The following is a 19,066-nucleotide window of genomic DNA, read 5'->3' as shown; positions in this document are numbered from 1 at the left end:
CTTACCTTTGGCTGCGGCATGAACCACAGCAGCCTGGGAAATGACTTGATAAGTTTCAAAACCCAAATAAGACAAGGCAGAGAATAAAAGACTTCTTTTGAAAGTTCCTGGGTTTCCCATCACCTATGGAAAGAATTATGGTCAGGGTTAACAAACTTAGAAAATTTGAAGAAACTGCTATCCCAAGCAAAGATTACATCAATTTTCTCCTACCCCCAACACAATCAATCCTAAGAGTATTGGAAGCTCAAAATTTACTTTGTCAAATTCTTCAGTGAAACTGTTTCACATAATTACTTTATAGGGAGAGCATATCCTGCTAAGAAAAGATTCTTAACAACAGCTGATACTGGTAGCTTATGTAACAATCACAGTTATGCTGATAAGTGCTGGACTGGAATATCTACATTTTATTTGAGGAAGCATGGATATTATAATTTCTTGAAATAAAATAAGAGACACCAATATAATTAATATCAACCTTAAGAACAGACAAGATGAAAGATATCAAATATGGTAATTACACATAAAAAATATACATGGCTTTAAATAAAGCTATCTTCAAAAGTGATCCATGAAACCCAGTTTTAAAATAAACCATGAATAAAATAAAGAGCATATCAAAACAGATTTAGAAATTAATTTTCATAATTATGGCCAGAATTCTCAAGACCAATGGCAAAGGAGTATATGGATATCACTGCAGCAATTCTTCCCTTTTTTTCACATAGCATCAATTTTTTCCTTTCTGTCAATTTATTCCCATCTGAATAAAAACAAGCTATACTATCTTTGTAAGCTGTAATTGTTCCCTTCTTAAAAAGAAAACAGGGCTTCCCTGGTGGCACAGTGGTTGAGAGTCCGCCTGCTGATGCAGGGGACACGGGTTCGTGCCCCAGTCCGGAAAGATCCCACATGCCGCGAAGTGGCTGGGCCCGTGAGCCATGGGTGCTGACCCTGCGCATCCAGAGCCTGTGCTCCGCAATGGGAGAGGCCACAACAGTGAGAGGCCCGCAAACCGCAAAAAAAAACAAACAAAAACAAAACAAAAAGCTTCCTTTTGACTTCACATCTCCCTTCAGTCTCATTTTCCAAATTCTCTTTTCAGCAAAACTCTTTCAAAAAGTTTTCTAGAGCTCTGTCTCCACTTCCTCTCTTCCCATTTTCTCTTGAACTCACACAAATCACTTTTATCCCCACAACTCCACTGATGGTATTCTAGTTAAGGCAACCAAGGATGCTACTTCCTAGTAAACTCTCATCTTACTTGATCTATCAACAGCAATTGACAGCTGTTCACTCCCTCCTTTTAAAAAAAAAAATCATAAATGGATGGTTAATATAAGAAATTTTTTAAATATCGCTTTACTGAGATATGTGACATAAAATAAACTGCATATTCATAATGTGTACCATGTGTTAAGATATATGTAAACCCGTAAAACTATCACCACAATCAAGATAATGAACATATCCATCAATCCCCCAAATTTCCTCGTCATTTTATAATTCATCCAATCCCTTTCCTCAGTACTTGCTGTGTTCTCTCACTCTTGAAGCACTCTTCGCTTAGCTTTTGTAATACTACTCTCTTGAATTTACTCCTATTTCAATAACTGCTCCTTCTCTTTTGTTGGTTCTTCATCTCCAAAACCTCACTGCCCAGGTGTGTCCTGGGTTTAATCCCAGACCTTTGTTTCTCTATACATATCATTTTGGTGATCTCATTTTGTTTCATGGCTTTAAATGCCATCAACATGCCAAAAACATGCAAATTTTAAAAAGCCCAGAGGTCTCCACTTAACTTCAGAATCATATATTCAGCTGCCCAAACAACATTTACCTCCACATGAAGTATAACAGGCATCTCAAGTATCAGCCAAAACAGCTATTGTTTCCCTCAAGCCCACTTCACTCAGTTTTCCCCTTCATGGTATTTAGCCATTACTCAGCACAATGCCTCCCATACAATGAATTCTGAAAAAATATTTGTTGAAAAAAAAATCTGTTGAACAAAAGAAGCAAGCTATCTCTTAGATATGTCTTTTCTTCAACACTGATTATAATGATTTCAAGCTAGAAGGAATTCAAATATACAAACTCATCACTAGATGGAAAGGAATGTGTCACCACCATCTCCTGGTTTTTCTACTAACTTCTTGCCAGCTCCTCCTGCTCTTAAATGTTAGAATTCCTCTGTGATAGGCCTTCTTCTCATCTTACTATTAAATACATTTGACCCTCCAACAACACAGGTTTAAGCTGTGTGGGTCCACTTATATGTGGATATTCTTCAATAAATATGTACTACAGTACTAAACAGTTGAACCCACAGATACAGAGGACTGTAAAGTTATAAGCAGATTTTCGACTGCTTGGGGGGCCAGCACCCTTCACCCCTGCATTGTTCAGGGGTCAACTGTACTTTCAACTTCTACCACGGCATCATTTACAACCATATGCTAAAGTCTCCGAATCTCGATCTCCAGCCCAGGCATCAGAAGGTAAAAATCAGACCTATCAAACTACTGTCTATTCCACATTTTAACTTGGCTATCTCATCATATTCACCTTAATTACCCCAAAAGGTAACTCACCTCCTCCTTTAACCCTCCAAATTGTTTTCTTTGGTCCTATCCCAGGAAAGAGTACCACCATCCACACTGCTAGAGTAGCCAGAAAACAGAATCGTTCTTGACTTCTTCCTTTGAACTTCCACATCAAAGCTATCTTTCAGGTCCGCTTAGTTTACATCATTAATATCCTTTTATTTCCATTTCCATGGCTACCACTAAAGTTCAAACCACCACATTATCTCACCTGTCCTGTAGTGATGATCTTTTATTTGGTTTCCAGCATCCACTCTAGCCTATCTATTCTTGACACTAGAAAAAGTTATTTTTTAACTCAAATCTGATCTTATGAATTCTCTGTTTAAAACTCTTTCATGATTTCCTATAACCTTTAGAATAAAATAAAAAGTATTTAACATGGTCTACAAGGTTTTCAGAGTCTAGTTGTGGTAGGCAGCCTCTAAAATGGTCCCAAAGGGTGCTGGTTCAAGATGACAACATAGGAGGAAGCTAAACATATCTCCTCCCACAGACACACCAAATCTACAGCTACATATATAACAATTTCCTCTGAAAGAAACCCCCAAACTAGCTGAGTGACTCCTCCACATCAGACAAAGGAGGAAAAAAACCACATCAAAACAGGTAGGAGAGGCTGAGATAAAATTTTCCCGTAAACCACACCTTTGGTGTGGAGACCCAGTATTGGGAGCAAACTCACAACCTTGAGCTTCTCCCTGAGGAGCAAAGGGTTTGAACCTCACACTGGGCACCCCAACTTTAAAGACTTGTACCTGAGAGGTGAACCCCAAAACATCTAACTTAGAAAGCCAATGGAGCTTGTGTCCATGAGACCCACAAGGCTATAGCGAACTGAGAAACAATTCTTTAAGCGCTTACGCAAACTCACCCATCCTAGAGCCCAGCACAGAGACAGTCAACTGAAAAGCACCCAGACTTTCTGTGAAAGACACTTATTTGCTTATCTTATCTTCAGCCAGAGGAGCAGGTATCTAATTTAACACACAGTAATCATTTCCAGAGATCTCAGAGGGTGGGCACTATCAAAGCACTCTTGCTTTGCCATGCTCCAGGTAACCAGTATCTCCCCCAAAAGCGTTTGTGCATACTTTTGGTGCTCCGGTTTTTGCAGCTGCCACCAGGGGACAACCCCTGTTCGCTTGACTCTGGTGACCAATGAGGCTTATGTTCGTGAGTTTCACATAACTGTAACAAACAGAAAAACAGTTCTAAAGTGGCTAACTCCCCACCCCCACAGGGCACAGTACACTAAGTTCCCTACATACGAACATTCAAGTTGAGAACTTTCAAAGATTTGAACCTGCGTTCTCATGTCCAATCATGTAAGTTAGTTCACATGTCTGGCGTACACTGTCATGTGTGGGCATCCTCTACAATTGGTTGTGCTTTTGTGTACTTTACTATACAGTACTGTACACAATACAGTAGTACAGGATCTTTATTTCAAGCCCAGGATGTCCAGAAGCAAGTGTAAAAGCAGCAATTATGCAGCTGGTACTGCTAAGAAGCGCCAAGCAATAACAATGGAAACAAAAGTGAAAATAATTGAGAGAGTGGAGCAAGGCAAAAAAATTGTAGACATCACTCATTCTTATAACCCGAATGGTTCAACCATTGGCACAATTCTAAAGAACAAGGACAAGATCATGGAACATATGAAGTCCACTGTGCCGATTATATCAACGATAATATTGAAGAAGCGTGGAAAAGTGATGGAGGAGATGGAGAAACTTCTCAGTGTGTGAATGCAGGATCAGCATCAGCGCTGAGTCTCATTAAACTTAATGCTTATTCAAAAGAAATGTAAAAGCCTTTATGAAGACTTGAAGAAGAAACATGGCAAAGAACCAGAGGGCACATCTTTTAATGCCAGCCATGGCTGATTTCATCGGTTCAAGTCTAGAGCCAACTTTCACAACATAAAAGTAAGTGGCAAGGCAGAGGGTGCAGATACGGTAGCTGCCCAGGAATTTCCTGAAATGCTTTGAGAAATTACTGATGAAGGTACATATTTACCCAAGCAGGTTTTTAATGTGGATGAGACAGGACTGTACTGGAAGAGGATGCCAGACCGAAATTACATCAGTAAGGAGGAAAAGTTGATGCCAGATTGTAAAGCAACAAAGGATAGGCTAACTCTGTTGTTTGGTGGCAATGCTTCCAGCGATATGAAGCTGAAGCCTCTCTTAGTTTATCTTTCAGAGAACCCAAGAGTCCTTAAAAATATAGCCAAGGGCTCTCTTCTTGTTGTATGGAAGAGTAACTCCAAAGTCCAGGTTGCACAGGCCATTTTCCAGGATTGGTTTACCACCACTTTATCCCAGAGGTAGAGAAATATTGCTTGGAGAAGGATGTCCTATTCAACATTCTTCTGTTGCTCAACAATGCTCCAGGCCACCCCCCATTCATGGGTGACTTTCATCCCAAAGTCAAAGTAGTGCATCTGCCACCAAATACTATGTCACTCTTCCAACCTGTGGACCAGGGAGTTACAGCGACTTTCAAGAAACATTATCTACATCACACTTTTTGTCAGGCAGTAAAGGTGCGTGATCAATCAGGAACAATCTTGTGACAATTTTGGAAGGACTATACATCTACAAGGCCATAAAAAGTACTGACTTTGCTTGGCATGAGGTTATGGCCGTCACCATGAATGGGGTTTGGAAGAACCTTTGCTCACAGTTTGTTCATGGTTTTCATGGATTTGAGAAGGTGGATGAGGAGTCCAAAGAGGTCTTCAGCAACTTAGTGACTCTCAGTGAGAAGCTGGAGCTAGATCTGCAAGAGGACAATTTCACTGAGCTCCTTGCTGTGCAACACAAGGAGCTTACTAACGAAGACCTGATGGAATTGGAGGCCCAGAGGAAGGACAAAGAGAGACAAGAGGAAGAAGTAACTGAAGAACGAAAGAGATTCACGATGCAGGGAATGGCAAGGGGATTTTCTTTATGTGAGGAGTCACTGTTAGCTTTTGAGGCACAGGACCCGAACACAGAACAGTACACAAAGGTTGCAGCAGCCATTCAGAATGCAATCCAGTGCTACCGTGTCATTTATGATGAGAAAAAAAGAGCTACTACCCAGACATCACTGGATAATTTTTTCAAAAGGGTAGATAGAATTGAATCCAGCAAGGAACCAGAACATGTGCCATCAATGGCAGGCATGAGTGAAACTGCAGCTTGCCCTCTGTTCTCCTGTTGCTGATGATCCTTCAGCTCTACCATCTCCCACCTCCTCTCCCTCCTCCAGTCAGTAACTCTTCTTGCCTGTTCACTCGATGCCAGCCCCTGTATGCCAGCTGTTGTACTGTACTACTGTAGTTTTCAAGGTACTATAGTGTAAGATTTAAAATGTTTTCTTTATTTTTTGTGTTTGTTTTTTATGTATTATTTGTGTGAAAAATATTATAAATCTATTACAGTACGGTACTACGTAGCCGATTGTGTTAGCTGGATACCTAGGCTAAGTTTGGTGGACTTAACGAACAAATTGAACTGATGAATGTGCTCTCAGAACAGAACTTGTTCATATGTAGGGGACTTACTGTACAGAGAAAACAGACTGAAATGCACCTCCAGGCCTTCTGTGACAGAGGCCTAGTAGCTTATCTTCATAGCTAGGCCTAAATGGAAGGTCGCTAATTAAATACACATATTAGGGGCCAATTACAATCCTTTCCAATTATAAAACCTCAGAAAAAGACCTTAATAAAATGGAAACCAGTGATTTACCTGATAAAGTGTTCAAAATAAGCCACAAAGATGCTCACTGATCTCAGAGGAAGAATGATGAACAAAGTGAGAATTTCAACAAAGGGACAGAAAATATAAGAAAGTACCAAACAGAAATCATAGAGCTGAAGAATACAATAAATGAAATGAAAATACAACAGAGCAGTTCAACAGCAGACTAGAAGAAGTGGAAGAAAGTATCAGTGAACTTGAAGACAGGGCAATGGAACTCATCCAATCAGAGCAGCACAAAGAAAAAAAAAAAGAATAAAGAAGAGTGAAGATAGCTTAAGGGACTTAAGGGACAACATCAAACAAACCAATATTTGTATTATAGATGTCCCAGAAGGAGAAGAGAAAGGGGTAGAAGACTTATTTGAAGAAACAGTGGCTGAAAACTTCCCTAATCCAGGGAAGAAAACAGACATTCAGATCCAGGAAGCCCAGAGAATTCAAAAAAAGATGAAGCCAAAGAGACCCACACCAAGACACATGAAAATTAAAGAGTCAAGACAAGAAGGGAACCTTAAAAGCAGCAAGAGAAAAGCAACGTGTTACATACAAGGGATTTCCCTCCCACCCCAAGACTTACCAGCAGATATTTCAGCAGAAACTTTGCAGGCCAGAAGGGAGTTGGGCACAATATATTTAAAGTCCTGAAAGGAAAAACTGCCAACTAAGAACACTCTACCTGGGCTTCCCTGGTGGCGCAGTGGTTGAGAGTCCGCCTGCCGATGCAGGGGACACGGGTTCGTGCCCCGGTCTGGGAAGATCCCACATGCTGCAGAGCGGCTGGGCCCGTAAGCCATGGCTGGAGCCTGTGCTCCACAACGGGAGAGGCCACAACAGTGAGAGGCCCGCGTACCGCAAAAAAAAAAAAAAAAAAAAAAGAACACTCTACCTGGTAAAGTTGTCCTTCAGAATTGAAGGAGAGATTAACTGACAAGCAAAACCTAAAGAAGTTTATCATCACTAGAATGGTCTTACAAGAAACCTTAAAGGGACTTCCTTAATTTGAAATGAAAGGGTACTGATTAGTAACAGGAAAACATATGAAAGTACAAATCTCACCAGTGAAGGTAAATACATATGAAAATTGGGAAAATCTAATGTTGTAAAGGTGGTGAGTTAATTGACTATAAAGCTAGTAGTAAAAATAATTTGTTAACAGACGCACAAAATAAAAAGAAATAAACTGCAACATCAAAAACATAAAATGTGGGGGGAGGGGAGAAGTAAAAACATACAGCTTTAGAATACATTCAAATTTAAGTTGCTATCAACTTAAAGTAGACTGTTAAAACTCTAAGATGTTTTATGTAAGCCTCACGGTAACCACAAAGCAAAAACCTATAGGACCTGGTGGTACAGTGGTTAAGAATCTGCCTGCCAATGCATGGGACATGGGTTCAAGCCCTGGTCTGGGAAGACCCCACATGCCGCAGAGCAACTGAGCCCGTGCGCCACAACTACTGAGCCTGCACTCTAGAGCCTGCGAGCCACAACTACTGAGCCCGTGTGCCACAACTACTGAAGCCCGCATGCCTAGAGCCCATGCTCTATAACAAGCCACCGCAATAAGAAGCCTGTGTACCACAACAAAGAGTAGCCCGCGCTCGCTACAACTAGAGAAAGCCCGTGCACAGCAACAAAGACCCAACACAACCAAAAATAAAGAGAAAATAAATTATTTAAAAAAAAACTATAGGAGATACACCAAAGAGAAAGAGAAAATAAGCATTCCACTTCAGAAAATAAACAAATCACAAAGGAAGAGAGCAAAAGCAGAGGAAAGGAACAAAAGAATTACAAAACAACCAAAAAACAATTAACAAAATGGCAATAGTAAATTCATACCTATCAGTAATTACTTGAAATGTAAATGGACCAAATTCTCCAACCAAAAGACACAGAGTGGTTGAATGGATTAAAAAAAAAAAGAAAGAAAAAAACAGACTCAACTATATGCTGCCTACAACGAAAACAATTCAGCTTTAAGGACACACAAAGACTGAAAATGAAGAATGAAGGGATGGTAAAAATATTCCATGCAAATGGAAACCAAAAGGAAGTTGGGGTAGCTGTGTCAGACAAAACAGACATTAAGATAAAGACTGTAATAAGAAACAAAGAATGTCATTATATGACGATAAAGGGCTAAATCCAACAAGACGATATAAGGTTTGTAAATATGAATCCAACATAGGAGGACCTAAATATATAAAGCAATTATCAACAGATCTAAACACAGAAATAGATGGCAATACAATAGTAGTAAGGGGCTTCAATACCCCACTTTCATCAATGGATAGATCATCCAGAAAGAAAATCAATAAGGAAACACTGGCCTCAAACAACATGTTTAACCAGATGGACTTAATGGGCATATATAAAACATGCCATCCCAAAGCAACAGAATATACAAGCGTACAGAAAACATTCTCCAGGACAGATCATAATGTTAGGTCAAAAAATAAGTCTTAATAAATTTAAGAAGATTAAAATCATATCACGCATTTTTTCTAACCACAATGGTATGAAACTAGAAATCAATTCCAAGAAGAAAATTCACATATATATGAAGATTAAACAACATGCTACTGTACAACCAATGCTTCAAAGAAGAAATGATGAGAAATTTTTTAAAAAGACACCTTGAAAAAACTGAAAATGGCAATACAGCATACCAAAACCTGTAGGATATAGCAAAAGCAGTTCTAAGAGGGAAGTTCATAGTGATAAATGCCTATGTTAACAAACATGAAAGATTTCAATTAAACAACTCACTTTACACCTCAAGGAGCTGGGAAAAAAAAAAAAAGAAAAACAAACAAAACCCAAAATTAGCAGAAGGAAGGAAATAACTAAAATCAGAGGGGGAACAAATGAAATAGAGACTAAAAAGACAAGAGAAATGATCAATAAAATGAAGACCCGGGTTTGTTTGTTTGTTTTTTTCTTTTAAGGTACACAAAATAGACAAACATTTAGCTAGATTCACCAAGTGAAAAAGAGAGGACTCAAATAAATAAAATTATAAATGAAAGAGGAGACAGCACAACCAATACCACAGAAGTACAAAGGACCATAAGAGTCTACTATGAACAATTATACACCGACAAATTGAACAAACTAGAAGAAATGGATAAATTCCTAGCATACAACCTACCAAGACTGTATCATGAAGAAATAGAAAATATGAACAGACCAATTACCAATTGAGGCAATTGAATCAGTAATCAAAAGCCTCCCAACAAAGAATGGCCTAGGACTAGATGGATTCAATGGTGAATTCTATCAAACATTTAAGGAATGAATACCAATGCTTCTCAAACTCTTTCAAAAATAGAAGAGGAAAAACTTCCAAACTCATTTTATGAGGCTAGCATTACCCTAATACCAAAGTCAGAAAAGAACATTACAAGAAAAAAAAAAGTACAGGCCAATATCCCTGATGAACATAGATGCAAAAATCTTCAACAGAATTAGCAAATGAAATTCAATAATACATTAAAAGAATCATAAGTCAAGATCAAGTGGGATTTATTTTAGGGATGCAAGGATGGTTTAACATCTGCAAATCAATCTGATTCACCATATTAACAAAATGAATGCCAAAAACCATATGATCATCTCAATAGATGCAGAAAAAGCATTTGTCAAAATTCAGTATCTATTTATGATAAAATTCTGAACAAAGAGGGTATAGAGAGAATGTACCTCAATGTAATAAAGGCCATAAATGACAAACCCATGGCTAACATCACAGTCAATAGTGAAAAGCTGAAAGCTTCTCCTCTAAGATGAGAAACAAGACAAGGATACCCTCTCTTGCCACTTTTATCCAGTATAGTATTGGAAGTCCTAGCCAGAGCAATTAGGCAAGAAAAAAAAAAGGTGTGGGGCATACAAATTGGAAAAGAAGTAAAATTATCAGTACATGCAGATGACATGACGGCATACACAGAAAACCCTAAAGACTCCACAAAAAAACTGTTAGAAATAATATACGAATTAAGTAAAGTTGCAGTATATAAAATCAACATACAAAAAATGTTTTTATATACTAATAACAAACTATTAAAAATAGAAGTTGAGAAAATAATCCCATTTACAGTTACGCCAAAAAGAATAAAACACCTAGGAATAAATTTAACCAAGGAGGTGAAAGACCTGTACACTGAAAACTATAAGACACTGATGAAAGAAATTGAAGAGGACATAATGGAAAGATATTCCATGCTCATGGTTTAGAGGAATTAATATTGTTAAAAGGTCCATACTACCCAAAGCAATCTTTAGGTTCAGTACAATCCCTATAAAAATTCCAATGGTGTTTTCCACAGAAATAGAACAATCCTAAGGTTTTTATGGAATTACAAAAGACCCCAAATAGCCAAAGCAATCCTGAGAAAAAAAGAGCAAAGCTGGAGGCATCATGCTCCCTGATTTCAAACTAAATTATAAACCTATAGTGATCAAAACAGTATGGTATTCACATAAAAAACAGACACATAGATCAATGAAACAGAGTAGAGAGCCCAGAAATAACCCCACGCCTATGCTGTCAGTAATTATTGACAAAGGAGTCAAGAATATATAATGGGGGAAGGACAGTCTTTTTGGTGTTGGGAAAACTGGACAGCCACATGCAAAAGAATGAAACTGGACCACTACCTTATATTCCATACACAAAAATTAACTCAAAATGGATTAAAGACTTCATTGTAAGACCTGAAACCATAAAACTCCTAGAAAGAAACATAGGGGTAAGCTCCACGACACTGGTCTTGGCAATGATTTTGAATTTGACACCAAAAACAAAGACAACAAAAGCAAAAACAAACAAGTGGGACTTCATCAAACTGAAATGTTTCTGCACAGCAAAGGAAACAATGAACAAAATGAAAAGGCACCCTACCAAAAGGGAAAAAATAATTGCAAATCATGTATCTGATAAGGGGTTAGTATCTAAAATATATTAAGAACTCATACAACTCAACAGCAAAAAAACAAACATCCAATTAAAAAAATGGGTAGAGGATCTGAAGAAACATTTTTCCAAAGAAGACATACAGAGAGCCAAGGGGTACATGAAAAGGTACTCAACATCACTAATCACCAGGGAAATGCAAATCAGAACCATAATGAAATCTCACCTCACACCTGTTAGAATGGCCATTATCAAAAAGACAAGATATAACCAGTGCTGGAGAGGATTTGAGAAAAGGGCACTCTGTGCGCCATTGTTGGGAATGTAAATCGGTGCTGCCACTATGGAAAACAGTATGGTGGTTCTTCCAAAAATTGAAAATAGAACATCAATATGATCCACTGATTCCACTTCTGGGTATTTATCCAAAGGAAACAAAAACACTAACTTGAAAAAATATATGCACCCCATGTTGCACTGCAATATTATTTACAATGGCCAAGACATGAAAGCAACCTAAGTGTCCATCAATGAATGAACAACAACAAAATGATACACACACAAAATGGAATATTATTCAACCATTGGAAAAAAAAGAAATCTTGCCATTTGCAACAACATGGACCTTGAGGGCATTAGGCTAAGTGAAATAAATGAGAGAGAAAAAGACAAATACAGTATGATCTAACTTATATGTGGAATCTAAAAAAAAAAAATCCAAACTCATATACAAGAGCTTGGTGGTTGCCAGAGGCAAGGGAAGAGGGGCTGGGGGTGTGTGGAAGAGGTAGGTGAAATGGGTGAAGGTGGACAAACTTCCAGTTATAAAATAAATACATCTTGAGGATATAATGTACAGCACGGTGACTATAATTAATAATACTGTATTGTATATGTGAAAGTTGCTGAGAGAAGAAATCTTAAAAGTTCTCATCACCAGAAAAAAATTGTAACTATGTGTGGAGATTGATATTAACTAGCCTTATTGTGGTGATCATTTCACAATATATACAAATACAAATACTGAATCATCATGTTGTACACCTGAAACTAATACATGTCAATTATCTCTCAATTTAAAAATAAATAAAATAAAATGGCCCTCAATGAGCCCTGCTTTCTACTGTTCACTCCCTTGTGCAATCCCCTCCCCTTAAATGTAGACTGAACTTACTGACTCCCTTGTAAGAAACAGAATATGCAGAAGTGAAAAGATGTTACTTCTAAGATTAGGTTATAAAAAGACTGTGGCTTCCATCTTTGATACTCACTCTCTCATGTGTTCCTTCTGACTGCATGCCTGCCATGGGGGAATCTAGCTACTGTGTCTTGAGGCAGCCCTGAGAAGAAGCCCTCCTGGTGAGTAACAGAGGCCTGCCTACAGGCACATGATGAGCTTGGAAGCAGAATTTTCCCTTTACCCTCAAGTTGAGCCTTGGCAGGAGCCCTTAGCAACTGAACAGGCTGATTCAACCTTATGAGAGATCTTCAGCTAGAGGCACCCAGATAAACCTCATGTGGATTCCTAATCAACAGAAACCATGAGATAATAAACGTTTGTTGCTTTAAGACATTATGCTTTGTAATAATTTATTATCAATAATAGATAACTAATAAACTGGTACTTGCCTAACTTTTCAGCCTTGGTTTATTTCAGTTTACTCTTCCACTCCAGGCTTCAGTCATACTTTCAGTTCCCCAAAAATGCCACCTTTTCTTACCTCAAAGCCTCATGCTACTCTCTCTACAGGCATATTCTTTTGTCCTCATCTTCCCTTTATCAAGTCTTTACATCACATCTCTAACTGCTTACACACTTTCCCTTTTCCCTTTAAGATCAGATTAGGTGTAATTTTGCTTCCCTTTTCCTAACACTTAGCATTCATTACATTTACTCAATAACTACCTTTCCTTCTGTCAGATCAGTGAGAAAAGGGTTGTTTCTCACGTTCAATATACCCCCAGAGCTTAGAATAGTCTTGCTCATAGTAAGCACTCAGTACAAATTTGCTGAAAAATAAACGTTCAGAGATGAGTGTTTTGTAGTGTAGATTACAAATTGAAAAAGACAGAAAAATGAAGTCTGAGCTACTCAAAAGTAGCCCCCAGTCTCTGCAAACCCCTGGGGAATAAATACCTCAAACTCAACTTATTGACATCAAGCAGGGAGGAAGGTCTAGGAAAAAGAAAAACAGAAATGATAAGGCGATGAAAACACATGAAAAATTGGAAATCTGGTAATAATAAATAGTTCCACCTCCCTAAAAATTCAATATACTTAGAGGGAGGAAAGAATTTTCATTATTGCCTTTGGCTTAGAGCAGAGTTTTATTACCTACAAGTCTCTCTAGTATCTCGTTACTGCGATTTTTTTCTGTCCTTTTCTATCTTGCTTCTCTAGTTTTCAGTTTTTTAGCATAATGGCCATATGCAGCTCATGTGCTCTGTAGATACTCCGAGTATCTGGAGATACATCTTTCTAGCTGTGTGACTTGGATACATTATTTAAGCTTATTTCAGTTTCCTCTTCTAAAAAAATGGATAAAATAACAGTTCTTATTTCATAGGGTGCATGGAAACATTTCAGTACACAATTAAACCAGGTAATGCTTAACACAATGCCTGGTTATAGTAAGCCTTCAATAAATGTTATTATTATCTAATAATAGTGGATCATTCCACTAAAATGAAATTTTTAACTCACCAAAGCTCTAATTTGGAAACTTGAGGCTAGTTTCATACTTAGTACTCCTCCCATTCCTCTGCTCATATCATCTAACATCAACCCATCTGGCTATAAGCTCTTCCAAGGAAAGGGATCAAGCCTTACTGTCTTTCAACCCTCCCCCACCCCACAACTCTGAACACATAGCAGGCAGTCAAAAATGTATATTTAAAATAATTTAAAATAATGAAGCACCTAGTTCAAATGATATATATCCAATGCACACCCTCACCCTTCAATCCCCTTTCAGAGATAAACCTAGGCCAATCAATCTAACAGAAATGTGAAAATTGGGATGACAAGCTAACATCCCAACATCCTTCCTTAACGTTATGCAGATGAAACAAGAAACTCAAAAATAATTTTTAAACCTAAATAGTGCATAAATCTCTGGTTCTGAGCCGTAGGAATTTTCAAGATCACACCGCAAACTTCCCAAAGTCCTGTAGACTGACAGCCTCAGGTGCTATTACCGTATCTGGCCGTCACCGAAAGTTAAAATTATCTCACAGAGGTCAAGGTCTTTTTCCCCCCTACAGTTCTCCTTGCGTTTACACAGGAAAGACAGGCATAAGGCAGATTCTCCGGAGTGATGGGAGGGGCTGGGGGGGACTCCCTCTTCCTCCGACCCCAGTTTTCAGAGAGGAACTGGGCTTGCGAAAGGGAGAGGACCTGTCCGTCGCGGTCACCGGGAGAGCTCCAGGCACACCAGGCCCCGAACTCCTTCCTCAGTTCACCACATACCCTAAGGTGACACGGGGCCACCGAGCCTGAAGAAGGAAGGGGCCGCCGGAGCCCAGCCGGTAGGGGAGGAAAGCGGGAGCCAGGACGGCGAGGGTACCTCAGCGCCGCGGAGTCGCCAAAGAACGCACTGCTCCCTGCTGCCAGCAGCAACCGTCGGGAACCGAAGTCCCGGGGCAGCGCTACGTCCCAAAGGAAGGGAGCGCCAGAGTCGCAAGGCTAGCGCCATGATCCGCAGCTCGCAGGCCTGACCCCTCACCCCTTTGGCTTCTACGAAGCGGGACAGAGCGAAAGGCGCCACAGTCTCTCCACAGAGAGCAGCGTCGGCCGGCTTCCAGCCCCGCTCCTCTTCCTCTCCGCAGCTTCCGGTCCACGGTTTCTGGGGGCGGGAAATACCTCGATTGGGCGGGACTTAGTAGCCTTGCTGCGCCTGCGCCGAGTGGACTGGGGCAGGGAGATAGCGCCCCACAGTGATCCAACAAGAAAGACTAGGGAGAGGAGGCCTCTTGACAGAAGGTTGATGACGTTGTATGCTTTGGGATGTGTCCTATAAAACCCCTGGCTTCCCCTCAGAATATTCAGTAAGGTCGGTATTGCTTTTTCACTGGACTGGAATTCTTTTGGAGAGGATGAAGAGGTTTTGAATCCTACTTCAGATTTGATGTGGGAGAAAACACAAGCTGCAAACCTACTATATGGATTATATGAAATTTTTTTATGGGCAATAAGGGAAGATAGTTAAAGTTTTTTAAAAAATAGTTTACATTTATGTAGTACTTTCAATACTATGTAGTGAATTAACAAACACTTTTATTTCATTTGATCTTCCCAACGACCTTGTGAAGTAAGTGGTATCCCAAGTTAATAAACAAGTGAACTATAGCTCAAAGAGATTTATTAACCAAGGTTACCTAGCTGGTAGGTATTGGTAGAAGACTAGAATCATGTCTTCTAACAATAAGTCCAATGCTTCTTCTATTGATTGCTCCTTCCACCACTTCCCATTAAATCAACCATATTTCTTTAGGATTACATCAGTGATATCCCTATTTTCTTTGTTTTTAACATATATTTTAAAAGATATATAGATCCTCTTCCAAACTTTCTTTTTTTACATATTTCTACTGGTAGTTTTCTCAGTATTGCTAAATAATATGTTTATACCACTGAATGCCATCATAATCCTGAGATTGAGTTTCTAATATTTCAGCCAGAGTAAAATTTTAATTAAAATTTTCCTTTTGAAAAAAAATTTAGATCCTTAGGAAAGTTGTAGGAAATCCCATATATTCTTCACCTCGATTCATCCATTGTTAACATATTGCCACATTTTCTTTATCTTTCTTTACATATAATATGCATATTCTATTCCTATTATCATTTTCTGTTGTTGAACCTTTTTAGAATAGATTACAGATATCATGACTCTTCCTGCCCAGAAACAAAGATGTTCTCTTATTTAGTTCCAGTACAGTTACAAAATTCAGGAAATTGAAATTGATAGAATACTATTATTTAATATACAAGTTTTGCTTATTGTCCCAATGCTGTCCTTTATAACAACCATTTTTTCCCCAACTTGTTTCAAATCCTGATTATGTGTTGCATTTAATTGTCCTGTTTCTTTAGTCTCTTTAAGTCTGTAGTGTTTCTCTCTTGGCTCCAGGCACAGTATCTTTTCTTGCCTCCCATGAGCCTCAGACTTCCCTATGTGATATTGTTTCTTTCAGGATTCCTTCCCATTTCACTACCTTAGCACTCTCCCCCTTCCCCCTACCCCACTCCACTATTCCTGACCTAGCTAATTCCTATTCACCTTTCAGCTCTCAGCCCAAACGTTACTTCCTCTTGATTCCCCGTAATATATTTTCATTTTCTTTATAGCTCTAAGCACATTTTATAATTTCATTTTTATATTTGTGATTATTTGTCAATCAAGTATATTTTAGAGGTAGTGTTGATAAGAATTAGTAATGTGTGCCTTCACTGTACTATAAACTCAATGACATGTCTGCTTTTGCCTATAACAGGGCCTGGCACAATTTCTTCATTCACTAATGAAATATATTTTGCTTATCTATAATATGCCTGGTATTCTTCTAGATGTGAATTCCTAGTGGAGCATATATTCCAGTTGGGGAAAGATAGTAAGCAAGGTAAATGATATAATAAATCATAAAAGATATAATAAATGATGATAAATGTTGAAAAAGGAAGATAAAGCAGAAAGGGGTATAGAGTGTATTTCTGCGTAGGCATTACAGTTTTAAATAGGGTGGTGGCCACAGAAGAACTCACTGAGGGGGAAGAGGGAATGAGCCATGAAAATATCTGGGGGCAGAGCATATCATGCCAAGTGAAATGAAAGTGCAAAGGCATGAATTGGGAAGGCAAGTGGCATTTTCTCTGAACATAAGTCCGCTCTAGATTGAGTGAGCAAGAAGGAGACTCTTAAGGCCTTGAGTGACCTTAAGAGATAAGGTCAGAGAGGAGATGGGGACCAAGTAATGTAGGACCTTGTAGGCAATTGTAAGGACTTTGGCTTTCGTTCTTTGTAGGATCATGTGGGACACAGTCTAATTTACATTTTAATTAGATCCTTATGACTGTTTTAAAAATAGACTGAAGGGGAGCAGGAAGGGAAGCAGTTACTGGGTATTACAGAAATGTAGAAAGAAATAGAGGTGACTCAGGCTAGGCTGGAAAATAGGAGTAGTCAGAATCCAGGTGTATTTTGAAGGTAGAGTTGACAGGATTAGCCAACACAGTGGACCAGTTAGGGTGGGGTATGAGTGAGGCAAAGATGTCTCCAAGTGTTTTGGCCCAAACAACTGGAAGAAGCTTTGCCATTACTTGAGATAAAGAGGACTGTGGGAGATACGGATTTGGGAAGGAAGATCAGGAGGGTTTACTTGTGCATTGAAATTTGAAATGATTATTAGGCATCTGTGGTAGCCAGCCTTCAAGATGGCCCCCAGTGGTTCTTACCTCCTGGATTTACTCCTTTGTGGGATTCCCTCTGACATGAGATATAGGCTTGTCTATTTGACCAGTAGAATACTGCAAATGTGATGGTATATGACTTCTGAGGCTAAATCATAAAACTCACGAAGCTTCCTCCTTGATCTCTCAGACTGTTTGCCTTGGGGGAAGCCAGAGGCCATGCCATTAGGGTACTCAAGCAGCTCTAGTAAGAGATACATGTTGGAGAGGGAACCGAGGTCTCCCACCAACAAAGAGCACTACTGTTAACATGTGAGTAAGCCACCTTGGAAGTAGATCCTCCAGCCCCATAAGATGACTGCAACTCTGCATAATACCTGATTGCAACTCTTATGAGAGATGATAAGCCAGAACCCAGCTAAACCACTCTGAAATTCCTGAAACAAAGAAGCTGTATATAATAAATGACTACTTAGTTGTAAGTCCCTAAGTTTGGTATAATCTGTTATGGAACAGTAGATAACTAATACAACTCACAAGTAGGGAGTTGGAATCTAGAATTTCAGTATTTGGAAATTTGGGAGCCTTTAGAATATAGATGGATTTCAAAGCTGTAAGGCTAGATGAGGTAACTAAAGGTGTGGATGAAGACAGAAAAAAGAAAAGTCAAGAACTAAACCCTGGGGTACTCCAGTGTAAGAACTGGGAATATGAGGATCAAAAAGCAAAGGAGATAAAAAGGAACAACCAGTGAGGTAGAAGAACGCCAAGAGACTATTTTGTGAATATCTCATTCATTTTAGCATCCCTTTAAATCTCCACCAGGTGTTAAGTCCCATGCCTATTTGTTCTTTGTTTCTAGAACCTTGTTATGCCTGATACATAGTATGCATTCAGTATGTGTTGAATAAATGGGCGAATGAATAAGTACAAAAGTAGAATGGAATTTAGACTATAGTTTGAGGAAAATGAATAAGTACATTGAATAGCTATGGCACTGTCTATTTAATTGAGAGATTGCTTATTGGGTACTAAAAGCACAAAACCATTTCATTGTCTCTACTCCCTATTTTAGTGGAGACAAAGGTGATGAAAATTGGGTATTGATACTATGTATTCTGGAAATTTTGAAACTTGTAACTAAATTAGTGGTACCTGAGGACCTTCACTTTAATGTAAAAACAGAATCAAAAATAAAACAAAAAGGTTATTTTTACCAACCTTTAGTAAAAACAAAATAAAACACTTCTCTTTCCTCCCTACTATGTTCCAACCACAAAGGCCTTGTTTCTGTTCCTGCAGTTTGCTAAGTCTATTCCTGCCTTTGTCCCTGCTATCATTCCTCTGCCTTCAGATCTTTGCAGGACTGGGT

At 38.9% G+C, this 19,066-nt stretch overlaps 1 protein-coding gene across 4 annotated transcripts in view; it reads right to left on the bottom strand.

The window, feature by feature from the left end:
* The window catches only part of RMDN1 (regulator of microtubule dynamics 1), a 36,657-nt gene extending 21,523 nt beyond the window's left edge, over positions 1-15,134 (bottom strand). Inside the window, exons 1-3 of one of the 4 annotated variants that reach the window (XM_089899002.1) lie at positions 14,852-14,905; positions 13,423-13,461; positions 6-123 (exon numbers count right to left, since the gene is read on the bottom strand). In XM_089899002.1, coding sequence (XP_089755128.1) covers positions 6-120 — 115 coding nt within the window. In that variant the 5' untranslated portion in view covers positions 121-123; positions 13,423-13,461; positions 14,852-14,905. Of the gene's footprint in view, positions 1-5; positions 124-13,422; positions 13,462-14,851 lie in introns of all 4 variants that reach the window. The other 3 variants (XM_022554988.3, XM_022554989.3, XM_022554986.3) reach the window with 3 other exon arrangements.
* Positions 15,135-19,066: the final 3,932 nt, after the last annotated feature.

This window comes from Delphinapterus leucas, chromosome 17 (genome assembly GCF_059928025.1).
Source record: "Delphinapterus leucas isolate spDelLeu-1000000601 "Yukka" chromosome 17, BTC_Dleu_Yukka2, whole genome shotgun sequence".
Taxonomy (NCBI): domain Eukaryota; kingdom Metazoa; phylum Chordata; class Mammalia; order Artiodactyla; family Monodontidae; genus Delphinapterus; species Delphinapterus leucas.
The sequence above is the reverse complement of the archived record's forward strand: the minus strand, read 5'-3'. Positions and strand labels throughout refer to the sequence as shown.